General features: G+C 39.0%; 1 protein-coding gene across 2 annotated transcripts; it reads right to left on the bottom strand.

The window, feature by feature from the left end:
* Positions 1-6,666: 6,666 nt before the first annotated feature.
* Positions 6,667-10,444, bottom strand: aqp4 (aquaporin 4). Of its 2 annotated transcripts, none has more exons than XM_085439069.1 (5): positions 10,330-10,444; positions 9,316-9,733; positions 9,018-9,182; positions 8,367-8,447; positions 6,667-7,799 (listed from the first exon to the last, which is right to left on the bottom strand). In XM_085439069.1, exons 1-5 carry the CDS (start codon positions 10,419-10,421, stop codon positions 7,575-7,577), a joined length of 981 nt encoding a protein of 326 aa, XP_085295195.1. In that variant the 5' UTR covers positions 10,422-10,444; the 3' UTR covers positions 6,667-7,574. The 2 variants fall into 2 exon arrangements, with proteins under 2 accessions (XP_085295195.1, XP_085295196.1); XM_085439070.1 differs by having other exon boundaries at positions 10,177-10,395.
* Between the last annotated feature and the right edge of the window lie 1,953 nt (positions 10,445-12,397).

The raw sequence follows: 12,397 nt of genomic DNA, 5'->3' as shown, positions 1-12,397 counted from the left end.
TAAGTGCACACTCTAGTGTGTTAGCACACAGGAATAATGGTGTCAGGCTATCATAAGTAGGAGACAGTAATATGGTAAATGGTCTGTATTTATATAGTGCTTTTACTAGTCCCTAAGGACCCCAAAGCGCTTTACATATCCAGTCATCCACCCATTCATTCACAACTGGTGATGGCAAGCTACATTGTAGCCACAGCCACCTTGGGGCGCACTGACAGAGGCGAGGCTGCCGGACACCGGGGCCACCGGGCCCTCTGACCACCACCAGTAGGCAACGAGTGAAGTGTCTTGCCCAAGGACACAACAACCGAGACTGTCCAAGCCAGGGCTCGAACCGGCAACCTTCCGATTACAAGGCAAACGCCCAACTCTTGAGCCACGATCGCCATTATGCATCAATATCATTTTAAAGAAAATTATATTAATGGATCATTAATTTATATTATATATTCTAGCAAAATATACACAAACAATACTAAAACTATAGTTCAGACTATCTTGCATTAACAGCCTGTTTGACTTGCTATGATATTCTGTTCAAACCATGCTAGCGTGGAAGGTTAAATTGAGTTTGAGCTTACAAGCAACCCATACTGGATTATTTCAGCTAGGCCCAAAGCTTGGTAAAAGGCATTTAGTAAAAAGAGAGACGTTTGTGATTTAAGACTTTTTTAACAGTTTAATTCCAGTTACACAATTAAGTTTAATCTTATTTTATTTCAGCTAAGCTATATTTCTAGAGTGCCACTTCACAACAACAGGCCAGGTTTGCTTTATGTTCAGGTAAAGACTGTTTAATACTAGAGAGAATTTCACAACAGCCAGATGACTCCCTATGAACAAGCATTTGGCAGTGGTGGGAAGGAAGAACTTTACTTTTAACAGGGAAAAAAAAAACTGGCTTAGGTAGGTGCAGCCATCTGCTCCCCTTGGTTGAAGGCTGAGGAGAAAGAGAAGACAGAAAATAGGAATACATGGAGACCCCAAATAGGGTAAAACACATACTATGAAGGAGGTGGGAGTAAATGAACGATTGTGGCATGGGGAGTAAAAAGACAGGAGTGGAGGAGAAATGCTCAGTTCATCATGGGAAGTCCCCAAGCAGCCTGAGCCTACAGCAGCATAGCCAAAGGGTGGTTCACGAACAGGATCATCTAACTATAAGCTTTATGAAAAAGGAAAGTATGAAATAGAGAGTGTGTCTGTCTCCCAAACTGGAAGCTGGTTCCACAGGAGATAGCTGAAGGCTCTGTCTCTCATTGTACTTTTGGACCTACTTTAGGAACCAAGAGTAAGCCTGTACTCTGAGACCAAAGTGCTCTATTGAACTAATATGATACTATGAGGTATTTAATATATGATGCGGCCTGATCATTCAGAAATCTGTGAGGAAAAGGATTTGAAATACAATTCTCGACTTAACATGGAGCCAACAGAGAGAAGTTAATATGGGAGAAATACGACCTCTCTTTCTAGTCTCTGGTAGTACTCTAATGTTATGCCATCCACACTAGATATCTGGTAAGACATCATGTGGAATATTTCAGACCTAATATAATAGCTTCAGGATGGCTCCTGCCAGATTTCCATTTCGACTTTTGAATAATTTCTCCCACTTCCTAGGCATAGGTAGCTTGCATCTATCACATCACCTGCGTCATCCGACTAACAAAAGGTGGGGAAACCACTGCAAGTAGAACTGGAACCCCTTTCTTATACCCCTCAGCTGCAATTAGCTAGAGCTATTAGAGCTAATGGTCTTAGACAAAATGTAATATAGTAATGTGTAAAAATATTAAGACAGAGAATTGTAACAATATATCAGCTATGATGTGGCAGAAGAGTGATGAGATAGAGCCCTGACCAGTGTAACCGCTGATTATTAGCCTACATTAAACAAAACATGACAGAGTCTGTTATGTTCATGAGATTGTTCAAGTTTGTTATGCAAAAATTAAGATTTTACCACAGCGAGTTTCTTTTTCAGTAACTGAGGAACAATAGAGATCTCAACTCTATGGTGTCATCGGTTTCCCCACTTGTTGGCTTCCCTCGCAGCGCCAAATGTACCCTTCCCACCCACAGTGGACAGAAGTCAGTGACACTACTATGTGGGGAAGAGAGACAAGAGGAGGGGGCTGCTTGGGTAATGCTGGGAGGCTCTAATAAAATGTAATCCTATTATATGGTTCCCACTAGAGGGCAACAATAATAAAGGTTTCCCTAATAACATGAGCAGACCAAACCCAAATGGAAAACAGCTCCTCCGGTCAAGTCCCACACTTGTACATATATCCTCTCATTAACCCAATTGCTGTTGGGCCACATTACAACGACAGGCCTTCGAGATTTAGCCATGATGGGGAGGCAAGAGTTAAGTCAAACAAATGTGTTTCATCAAACTGCAGTTTGGGCTGCTCTGCATAAAGGAATTGAAGGGGGAGGACGGGGAGGAGTGAGAGAATGTGTGCGGGTGGGAAGTTGGAAGCAGAGCCCCGAGGAAACCAATCAGAACTTCTCCACCCTCCCTTCCTGTGTCAAAGCCATTGGGGTCTCAGGTGTGTGTTACATGAGCTAATACCTCCCAAACTTGATTGTTTGTGTTAGAGTAATCAGAGTTTTCTAAATTACCATTTTGGAAATGATAGTCCTATCATTGGTAAACAAAATCACAATATAGTTGTAGTGGAACAACACAAACTAGAAATCACATGATAAGAGTTGATAGCCTAGCAACCCCCCCCCCCCCCCCCCCCCCAAATAATTATGGAGTTTAATTCTTCCTCATGGGCCAAATAAAATTAAAGCTTTCCAAGTGGTAAAGTTACCAAAAAAAGCTGGGCTGTCATCAGATTAGCCGCTTTACAAACAAACTCTTTTGCACAGAAACATTTTTTGCTTGACTTTCTTTGACTAATATTAGGAAGAAATGACAATCTCCCTGCTAGAAAGGGACATAAACACAAACTCTCATATTTGTGTGATATGATAATGTAATGAACGAGTTATTCCACTTCCTAGCCATCTCACATAAATGCAGCATAATATTTATCATAAGTGACAAGGTGAGTGAGAATATCAATCATATCCTCTAGACAGCTTGAGTTATTAAGTGAGCCAATGTAACAGTATTACAAAACCCAGAATAACAAAGTTATTTCTCTCTCTCTCGCTCCATTTCAGCATGTGTGTATGTACATGTACGTGGAGTTTAGTGTGTGTGCGCGTAGGTGTGTGTCTGTGTTTATGTTTCTGACAGCATCAGACAGAGAGAGTGTCGCATGCCTTCCTGTTCCTGTACCACCCTCCAACCCCAGAGCCGCAGACTCAAGGCAGTTTCCAGAATCAAACAATTTCACGCAGCTACTGGAGGAGGAAATGAACTGAGCCCAGAGCAATAATAAAATTATACAAATGTTATTACAGACTCGCCTGCTACTGTCCTACTTTAATTCAAATTTGGGCACTCCAGGCAGTGCTGGTGGCAGAGACCTTCCTGAATAAATCAACATTAGCTTACGTCTAAATTATTAAGGAAGTGGGAGACTTTCTTGTTTATAGTATGAATTATTAAACAAGTGTTTAACGCTGTTTTTCTTCACGAATCCCCAAATATTAATTGCTAATGATCTTTAAGGTGTATGTTTTATCTTTTGCCCTTTCTATTCTACGCTGGGAATGGGGAATCTGAGGTCGCAAGAAATTGGTCTGTTTTCAATTAGATAAGGACGGGGTGCACTTTGAAATATAATTTTCTGGCATCTATGTGATGTGCAAATGAATCTTTGGGTATAACAATATTCCCATCATATAGCCATTGTTGGTATTTGAATGTGAATGCAAATTAATGACTCATGGAAGCAGACGCGATGAGGGCTAGCCATGCGTTATCAGTTTTCTGTTCAACATCTTGCTGACAAGCCATTCAAGATGTTCACAAACAACAGCTGAAAAAAATGTTGGTGTATTATTTGCTATCACTTTTTATTAGCTTTTCCTAATTGAGGGGTCTGAGGCAAACTTTTGAAAGTTTGTCAACATAGAGTGGATATATTTGTTTGATATACTTTCGTGAGGCGTTGTAGTGCAATGATAAACACTGTTGTGTCACAATAAGAAGTTTCTGGGTTCAAACCCTCCAGCTGGCTGGCATCCTTTGTGTAGAGTCTGTATGGTGTCTCTGGGTACTCTGGCATAAAAACATGTATAGCTCGGGCATTTGATGAGAATGGCTTCCTGTCTGTTTGTGCTAGTGGTTTGCTCAGGATGTTGTTTGGTAATTTCCAACAGTCCCGCATTTATCTAAGAGTCAATGTCTGTGTATGGAAACAAAAGTCACATATACTTTCAGGTCACAAATATTCATCAGGAAAATGTCACCTGTCTTCTTCAATGTAAGTTGAAGATGAGTGGGGTCAATAAATCCAAACCAACCAACGATCAATTTCTCATCGTCTGTCTTGAGAGGAAACAGTCAGTGCATAAAACATCAGATTTACGTACTCATTTGTTTGTGCTATATAAATGAAAGGGTGCTGGACTCAAAATACTGAAGCCTTAAGGGACATAGCCCCATGCAAGCAGGTAAAGGATGGTGCTGTAAATGCTCAACTCCAGTACACAACAGTATCTGAAGAGTCACAGTTGGAGTTAATTTCGTAGCACATTCTATGCAGTTCAGTTATAGTAATAGTAGGACAACACAGCAGAAACAAGAAGGTACTAATATAGAAAAGCAAGTTATTACCACTTAATTACCAAATTAATATCGACTACTATCCAAGTAATGATGAATGATGCTATGCTGAAATCTATGTAATCAGGTAATAAAAAGCCAGAAACCACAGGTAACAATGTAGAAACAAATCAATTAGTGACAGTATAGTAATATATTAGTAACAATATAATAACCTGCTAGCAACATAAGGCAATATTATTGATGCTTTAAACATTAGTGTATTATTACCACATTATAATGCTGGTATATCCAATGCATTCTTTTTTTTTTTTGACGATAACGATGAAAACATTATATTTAATCTTGCGGCTTTTTCCTTGGAAACATTTGTTGTAGTTTCTGTGTAATAAATAGGAGGCAAGGCTTCAAAATCAAACCTTTCCCCCTTCTGTCTAATTCCACATTAATAACCAGTTAAAGCAAAGTTCAAAAAGTTTGAGCTGGAATAGTATGGATATTTCTGTGCCTGATTTCTAGTTGTAAACACATAAACGACCACATATCTGCAGGTACTCATCAAATTTCTTAAAGTTTGCTTTAATGGGACACAAACATGGAATTAGTTGAAAATGGTCACTTGGGGTTTGCAGCCCTACTCTTGGCTATTACACAGAAACTGCTGCATGTGTTCTCAGGTAATAACCACAACATGAAGCATCATTTTTGCGTTGCTAATTTTAAAAAAAGAAGAATGCAGAGGACATAAGGTAGTATTGAAAAGTCAGCATATACAAATTCTAATGCATACATATTACCATTTTATTATTATCAGGTTATTGTTTTGTTACCAGGATATTATTATACTATTACTAATTACATTCTAGTTATAACCAGTTGTACAAATTTGAGTATTTTCATATTACTCAGCTATAATGGGTGGTGAGAAAAAGAGTTACCTAGGCATTACCTTGGAAATTAAGTGGTAATAACTTGCTATTTCTACGTTATTACCTTTTTGTTTCCGCCTCATTACTTCTCTATATTTATTACTGATGGTAACACAAAAAGTGTTGCCATTCATTCTTAAATGCACACAATAAATAAATACTATAACTAAATCAATTTTTAAACTTGTAATACAACCCTTAAGAGGAAAAAAAACATTATTAACTTACTGGGACTCTTGTTGTACTAATATGGGGGCTGCACAAGACCTAATACTGCTGTTTACTTTGCATTTGATGATCTAGATCGATTTAAATATAGAGTTGTGAAAAAGACGAACTGTCTGCCGACTATGGCAGCGTAACCTGTCCATTAAAAGCTCGTGGCTGCCCTCCCCTGGAGAAATGCAAAAGGGAACCCTTCTCACACCACGGCCAGTAGATGATGCTGTTGTCCCATATAAAGGTTGTGCTGAACCAGTGACTTTGGTATGATCCTATCAATATGGGAGTAATAACACTTTTGAGTCAGTATCTGACTCATACTTGTATTTTCACTTTGCAAATGCAATCTAGTTGCACCATGTAGACAAATTCAGTGGATGCAACAGAATCAGTGGGGCTGATCATTTCCTCCATGTTGTAGAAAAAGATGAGATAGCACCTATTTTTTTTTTGTGTGTGTGTGTGTGTGTTTTTTTTTCAGTTAAGAAAAAAAATCCTATAATAGATCACCTCTATTTCCTATCAGAAGCGTTATCATTTCCTGTGCTTTGTTGATGAAATGAGATTACTTGGAGATATTCTCAGCGACTTAACTCACAAGGAACACACATCCTAGACAGTTATTGGGCCACAGGGAGACATTATCCATGTGTAGATGAGCCAATACATCAGTGATCTGGACTTATCTTTTCCCCGGAGTCTACCACCTACCATAAGAAAGCAATGAGCCAAGAGGAATGGAAAAAACAACAACATATAGGTATCATTACTAGTTTTCTTATGGAGGCTGAAATATTAAGAAAGATGAATTATTAATGATAACTGAGTAGTAGAAGGTTTATTATTGCAACTTCACAGTTTTACATGTTCCAGATTGCGAGCACAATAACTGAATAATACTTGAACATAAACATAGATTAGCCAATTATCCTATAAAAAAGAGAAGATATGATATACAGCCAAGCAAACACTTACAAGAATATAGATCTATAAAACAAAAAAACAAGAAAAATATTTTATAAATATGACATTTTTACGAAATGGAAAATGATAAAAATAAACAGCAAAAAGTGGAGTTTGATTTTTATTTAACAAAAAACAAACAAAAGACATTGTGTTTCAAACAAAATGAGCTGTGTTTATTTTTCTCCAACTTAATGCTCTGACTCTGATAATAATGCTTGTCAGAGCTGTCTTACTTTGCTTGGGATCTGTAATGTGATTAATGATTACAAGGAAAGCCTCTACTTTTAATTACATATAAAGCATGAGGACCAAATGTGACACTAATCCAAAAATAACAAGGCTGCATTTTCTTCTTCTCGCCTCCAATTCACTGCGATGACCTCACATAATTGGTTGACCCTACCAACATTTCCTTAACTTCATGTACTGTGGGCTGTACAATGTATGCCACATGCCAACACTGTTCCTAAATCATTTATACAACATCTGCACCAGATGTTGAGCCATAGCATCACGCAAGCTTTATGACAATAAAAGCAGTGGAGTTCGGGTGTGTCACAGACAGAATTTTTTTTTCTGTTTTAAAGACACAGTCTTTAGATGGGGAGGGGGTTGTGTGTGTGTGTGTGTGTGTGTGTGTGTGGTGTTTGGTGGTGGTGGTGGTGGTGGTGGTGGGGGGGGCAGTCTTAAGTTGGATAACCCCAAAGTTTGATTGTGATTGTGCTCTACAAATTAGTCTCCATTTCCAGTGCACGTGATAGTCATACTTCTCCTGTTAACATAACATCAGCTTTCTCCACGTTGATGTTATGGATGGAGCCGGGCTTGACGGCAATGTCCCCTGCCTCCACTTCCCTGTATTTCCCCGTTGGGTCCTTCTTGAAGACTTGTTTCATCCTCTTCTTTATCTCAGGGTCGGGGCAGTACAGGTACTCATACAAACCAGCAGCCAAGATACCTCCGATAATAGGTCCCACCCAGTAGACCTAACACAAGCAGCAAGACATACACCTTAATTAGTCAATTGGTTAATCGGTGCCTTGTTAGAGGTAGGTACGTTTTGTGTCTGCAGGCTGAAGTGACTTCTGAATATGACGGCAGACACAGTGAGAACGAGTTACACTTGGTGTCATTCACATCATGGAACACCCAATTTTTATGTCGCTAGGCAAATTATTCTAATTAGCAAATAATTACACATTAATAAACTGTGACTTGACGCCTTGAAGGCTATGATGAGTTAAATAAATGGTCTGGCAAGGGTTCACTCAACTCATTCAATTAGGATTAGCACTTCATTGATCTCAGTTCAGCATTTCTAAAACTCACAACTAACTAGTCACCCTCAGTTGAAGCATTTTTTTTTCATTGAACCAACTTAAAGAGACACTTCGCACCTAAAAAGGATGTTTATACTGTATATTTAACATTTATAACATTCCACACAGAAAGACTGACTTTTCTCTGCTATAACAGGGAAGAAATGCTGAATTAAATTTCGCCTGCACAAACTCCTTAAAGTAAGAATAACATCATACAGAAGGATCTCTCACCCAATGGTTCTCGAAGTTAAGTGTGACCATTGCAGGACCAAAAGAACGGGCAGGGTTCATGCTGGCTCCTGTGTATGGGATCTGCAATATGGATAATAATACTGATTTTAGTCTAAAAGGACTGTACATCATAAATTTGCATATTATCAATATGTGTGTGTGTGTGTGTGTGTGTGTGTGTGTGTGTAAACAGCCCAAATGAGAAATCAGTTGTGTGTTGTGAGAGATGATATCTGTTTCCCTGTGCATTCATTTTCTCTGCAGGTTTCAGGAAGCCCCCAGAGATTGGTTGCCATGCGATGGCGTGTGGGTGTGAACACTGACAAGTGTGAGTATCACACATTCACGAATAGATGCTTGATCCACCTGCTCTTTTTCCACTGAAAAAGCTTGCACTTGGAAAAGAACTTGCACTGAAATTCTTTAATTTGGGAATGTAATGTGAGCTTCAGGTTAATCTTTAAATCTGTTTCACTGCTAGTTGTAGGAGTACTAGATGAGTCAGCTGATATGTAGATGTGGTTGCAGAAAATTTCTAAGGCTCTGATGTAGTTAAATTTTTTTATATAAGTGATCTGAATATACCATTCCTGTGAATGTGACATTGTTTCTATCTATATGTATTTATTTAACTTGCTGAAAGCTACTTACTGCAAATAAGTGCCCTATCACTACAGCAATACCAATAGCCAGGCTTGCAGAACCACCTAAGTCTGTGCGTTTGGGATCACAGGTGGCGAAGACGGTAAAAACCAGTTCAAATGTGATCAGGAGCTCCACAAGAAAGCCGTGTCCCACGGATATGGTGGGATTCACCTAGGATTCAGAATCAGAATACCTTATTAGGAAACAATGCGGTTGGGAAACAAATGATGAAAAGAAACAATAGGAACAATAGTAAAAACCTATTTTACATTTATCATAACCATAATAACAACCAAGTTCTTACTGTGGTCACACCAAAGGACCCTCTGGCAGCAGTAGGTGTGACTAAGTAGAGAATCCCAGCTCCTGTAATAGCTCCCAGGCACTGAGCTGCCACATAGAACACAGCCTTTGCCAGGCTCAGTTTTCTAGTTACAACCATAGCTGCAGTGACTGCAGGGTTAATGTGTCCACCACTGATGTGGCCAAAGCATTGCACCATAGTGGCAATAGTAAGGCCAAAGCACAGGGAGATAAGGACTAGGTCAGCTGGCGGAGGCTTCTCCTCCCCTGCAGCCCAGTTGATGGTGGAGCCCAGGCCAAGAAGGACAAAGATGAGTGTGGCTAGGTATTCTCCAGACACAGCCCTCCAGAAGTCCTTGGTCCAGATCCCTTTAAATGCCACCATTATGTTCTGACAGTTACACCAGGACAGCAACCTCCTGGCAAAAAGAATAATGAGAAAAATGATTAGCCTACTTGTGGATTCCTAGTGTGTGCATGTGGCTGGAATTGTACTGAACCCTATCAGAGCAGCTGCCTTTGGGCAAAACATTTATAACTCCACTAGGGATTTAAGCAAGTGACTTTTCCATGACAAAATGCAATTGAGAGCATTCTTTAAACATTGTACATAAGGGCAAATTATCATTCTTAGAGTCAAAGCATACAACCTTTAATTGCTGCTACTCAGTGGACTTTAACCAGGATGAGGAAAGACTGTACATTGTTTGAGTATTAATGCTAAAAGGAATCTGTTTTGTACGAATTCAAATATCTGCAAAACAAAAATGTACGTTCAAAAAACAATATAAGACCTGCAAACCTGCAGGACAACAAACAATAACTTTGAAAAAAAAAATACAAACAAAAATCTAAAACTTACCGAAAGCAATAATGTATTCTCTCTCTCCTTGTCCCCATAACGTGAAATATATTTCATTCATGCGTCCTGATGATCTTTTCAACCAGCAGAGACACTTGACTCTTCATTTTATCTACTGTACAAGTTGTAATTGCTGTGACCTGCAGTACTTACAGAGGAGCAGCAGGTCGTGCGTGCGCAGGGTTGTTGGAGAAAGCAGGTCTGTCAGATGAGCATGATCCACTCATTGTGCCCTGGGATTGCATCCAGCAGCTTTATTAGGTTACTACCCGAGCATCCCCTCACAGGAATTAAACATCCTGCTCAGGAGGAGGAGTCAAGAGATTTGCCTGCTGAGCAAACAATATCTTTGATGCACACAGTGCAACTGCACATTTACTCATTCAGTGTCAAATCGCATTCATATTGGAGCTTTGAAAACTTGCAGGAGTAAGAAGAATATTTACAAATGATTATTTTTTAAGGTGCAAAGTCACCAGTTCAGAAAAGTTGTCAAATAAAAAATAATAAAATAAATCACTCACTCAACTTCATCTGTTAATGACCCAAAAGTGTTAGAAACAAAAAAAATCCTTTATATCTTTAAGTTTTTACTCCTTCTCTGCTGAATCTCCACTTATGTGCACACACACTAGGCGGAGTTTGCTCATGGGAACAGAAAAGGTTCCCGTCAAAAGTCACAACAACATCTACATTCTTGCACTTTACAGATGAAGTCAATAGGATAGGGAGTCTGTGCACGTGTGTGTTTATGTGTGTGTGTAATTGGAGTGACATATTTGTCACAAATGCAAAGAAACAAATATTATTTGACACTTCTGAGGTCTTTAACGTTCATTTGACAGCTGGGTCAAACTGACCCAAACAGTATCTATGCCATATAAACATGCAGGAGGGTTTGCAGGTTTTCATCTTTTACGGTGATTACACTTATTAATCCAAGCAAAGAAGTTTTACACTATTAAAACTATTTAACTATTCGGTTTAAATATGCCCCGGGTCAAATTTACCCAGGAACATCACTACTGTTACTGAGAGGCGAACACAACAGGAGGGTTAAATGTGTTCAGTAACAACCAGACAAGCAATATTTTAAACCCTTTTTACTGTTTTTCTGCCTTCTACATCTCTTCTTCACTCCTCCTCACTGTTATCTATCTCACTGTCCTCACTGTCAGAAATGATTTCCCTAACATGCATTTGATAATATGTCATAACATTCAAACCAACCTCAAACAAGTGTTAGAAAAACATCCATTACTGCAGAGTGTTGGTCTGAATCGGAGAAAAGTGAATTTCTAAATATGCTAAATTAAGTAAAACTGAAAAATCCTGACAGGAGGCTTCTCTGCTCCTTTACTACTCCTATTACTTTGTTATTACTATTATTATTATTACTCTTCTTTTGGCTTCTCTTCACTGGTTGTCAATAAATTTTAGGTTTCAATTTAAAATTTCAGTTTGAACTTTTAGGGCTCTACATGGTAAAGCTCCCCAATGTATCTCTGACCTGTTGAAACCTCATGCTTCTTCCCCAGCACTTAGGTCTTCAGGTCAGAGGTTGCTCTTGGCCCCATGTACTCTGTTCCAAACACGTGGGGATCCGGCTTTTCAGGCAGTGGCACCAAGGTTGTGGAATTCTCTTCCACTGTCTTTACGCTGTGCAGACTCCACTGACTCTTTCAAAAAGCAGCTGAAGACGTCTCTATACAGACCAGCTTTTAATTAATTTGTTGTTTTATATTATTAATTTATTTTTATTTCTGGTATGGCACTTTAAAGAAACGTTCCAAAGTAAATAATCTTACCTTCTTCTTACACTTTATGACCATGCGTGAGAAAAGGCAGTTGAGCCATTGGTGCTTTGGTTGGTTGCAATGATTTAAGGAAAAAAAGGACAAACAGCTTGAAAATCTTCAAGCTGCCTGAGCTGAACTATTGCAGGGGAGCGTTAAACACAGACATGCTGAGTAGGTCACTGTAGCAGAAATTCTGACTGTATGTCTGACTGTATGTCATTCAAATGTTAGCCTTCATATCAGACAGCATACCTAACAGTGGTTAAATATGAAGCTGTAATCGCTAAACATAAAAGCAGTACTTTACTGATGCAGTGTATTGACACAACTAAATCAAACATGTTGATTAACTTTCTCTGACAGACATTCTTACAGTAGTTCTGGATGTCATTCAAATGACAGGCTTATCAAGCAGAGAGCAT

This window comes from Copadichromis virginalis, linkage group LG18 (genome assembly GCF_057382275.1).
Source record: "Copadichromis virginalis isolate Kocher_CV1m ecotype Utaka linkage group LG18, C_Virginalis_male_GT1.1, whole genome shotgun sequence".
Taxonomy (NCBI): Eukaryota; Metazoa; Chordata; class Actinopteri; order Cichliformes; family Cichlidae; genus Copadichromis; species Copadichromis virginalis.
This window is presented reverse-complemented; position numbering and strand designations above follow the sequence as displayed.

Bases quoted from the DNA above. Each gene is read 5' to 3' on its own strand.
- aqp4 (XM_085439069.1), bottom strand. From the start codon at position 10,421: ATGCAATCCCAGGGCACAATGAGTGGATCATGCTCATCTGACAGACCT. The intron at 9,183-9,315 runs GTAAGAACTTGG...TCTGAATCCTAG, and splicing joins GGTCCTTTGGTGTGACCACA to GTGAATCCCACCATATCCGT. The intron at 7,800-8,366 runs GTGAGAGATCCT...TGCTTGTGTTAG, and splicing joins TTAACTTCGAGAACCATTGG to GTCTACTGGGTGGGACCTAT.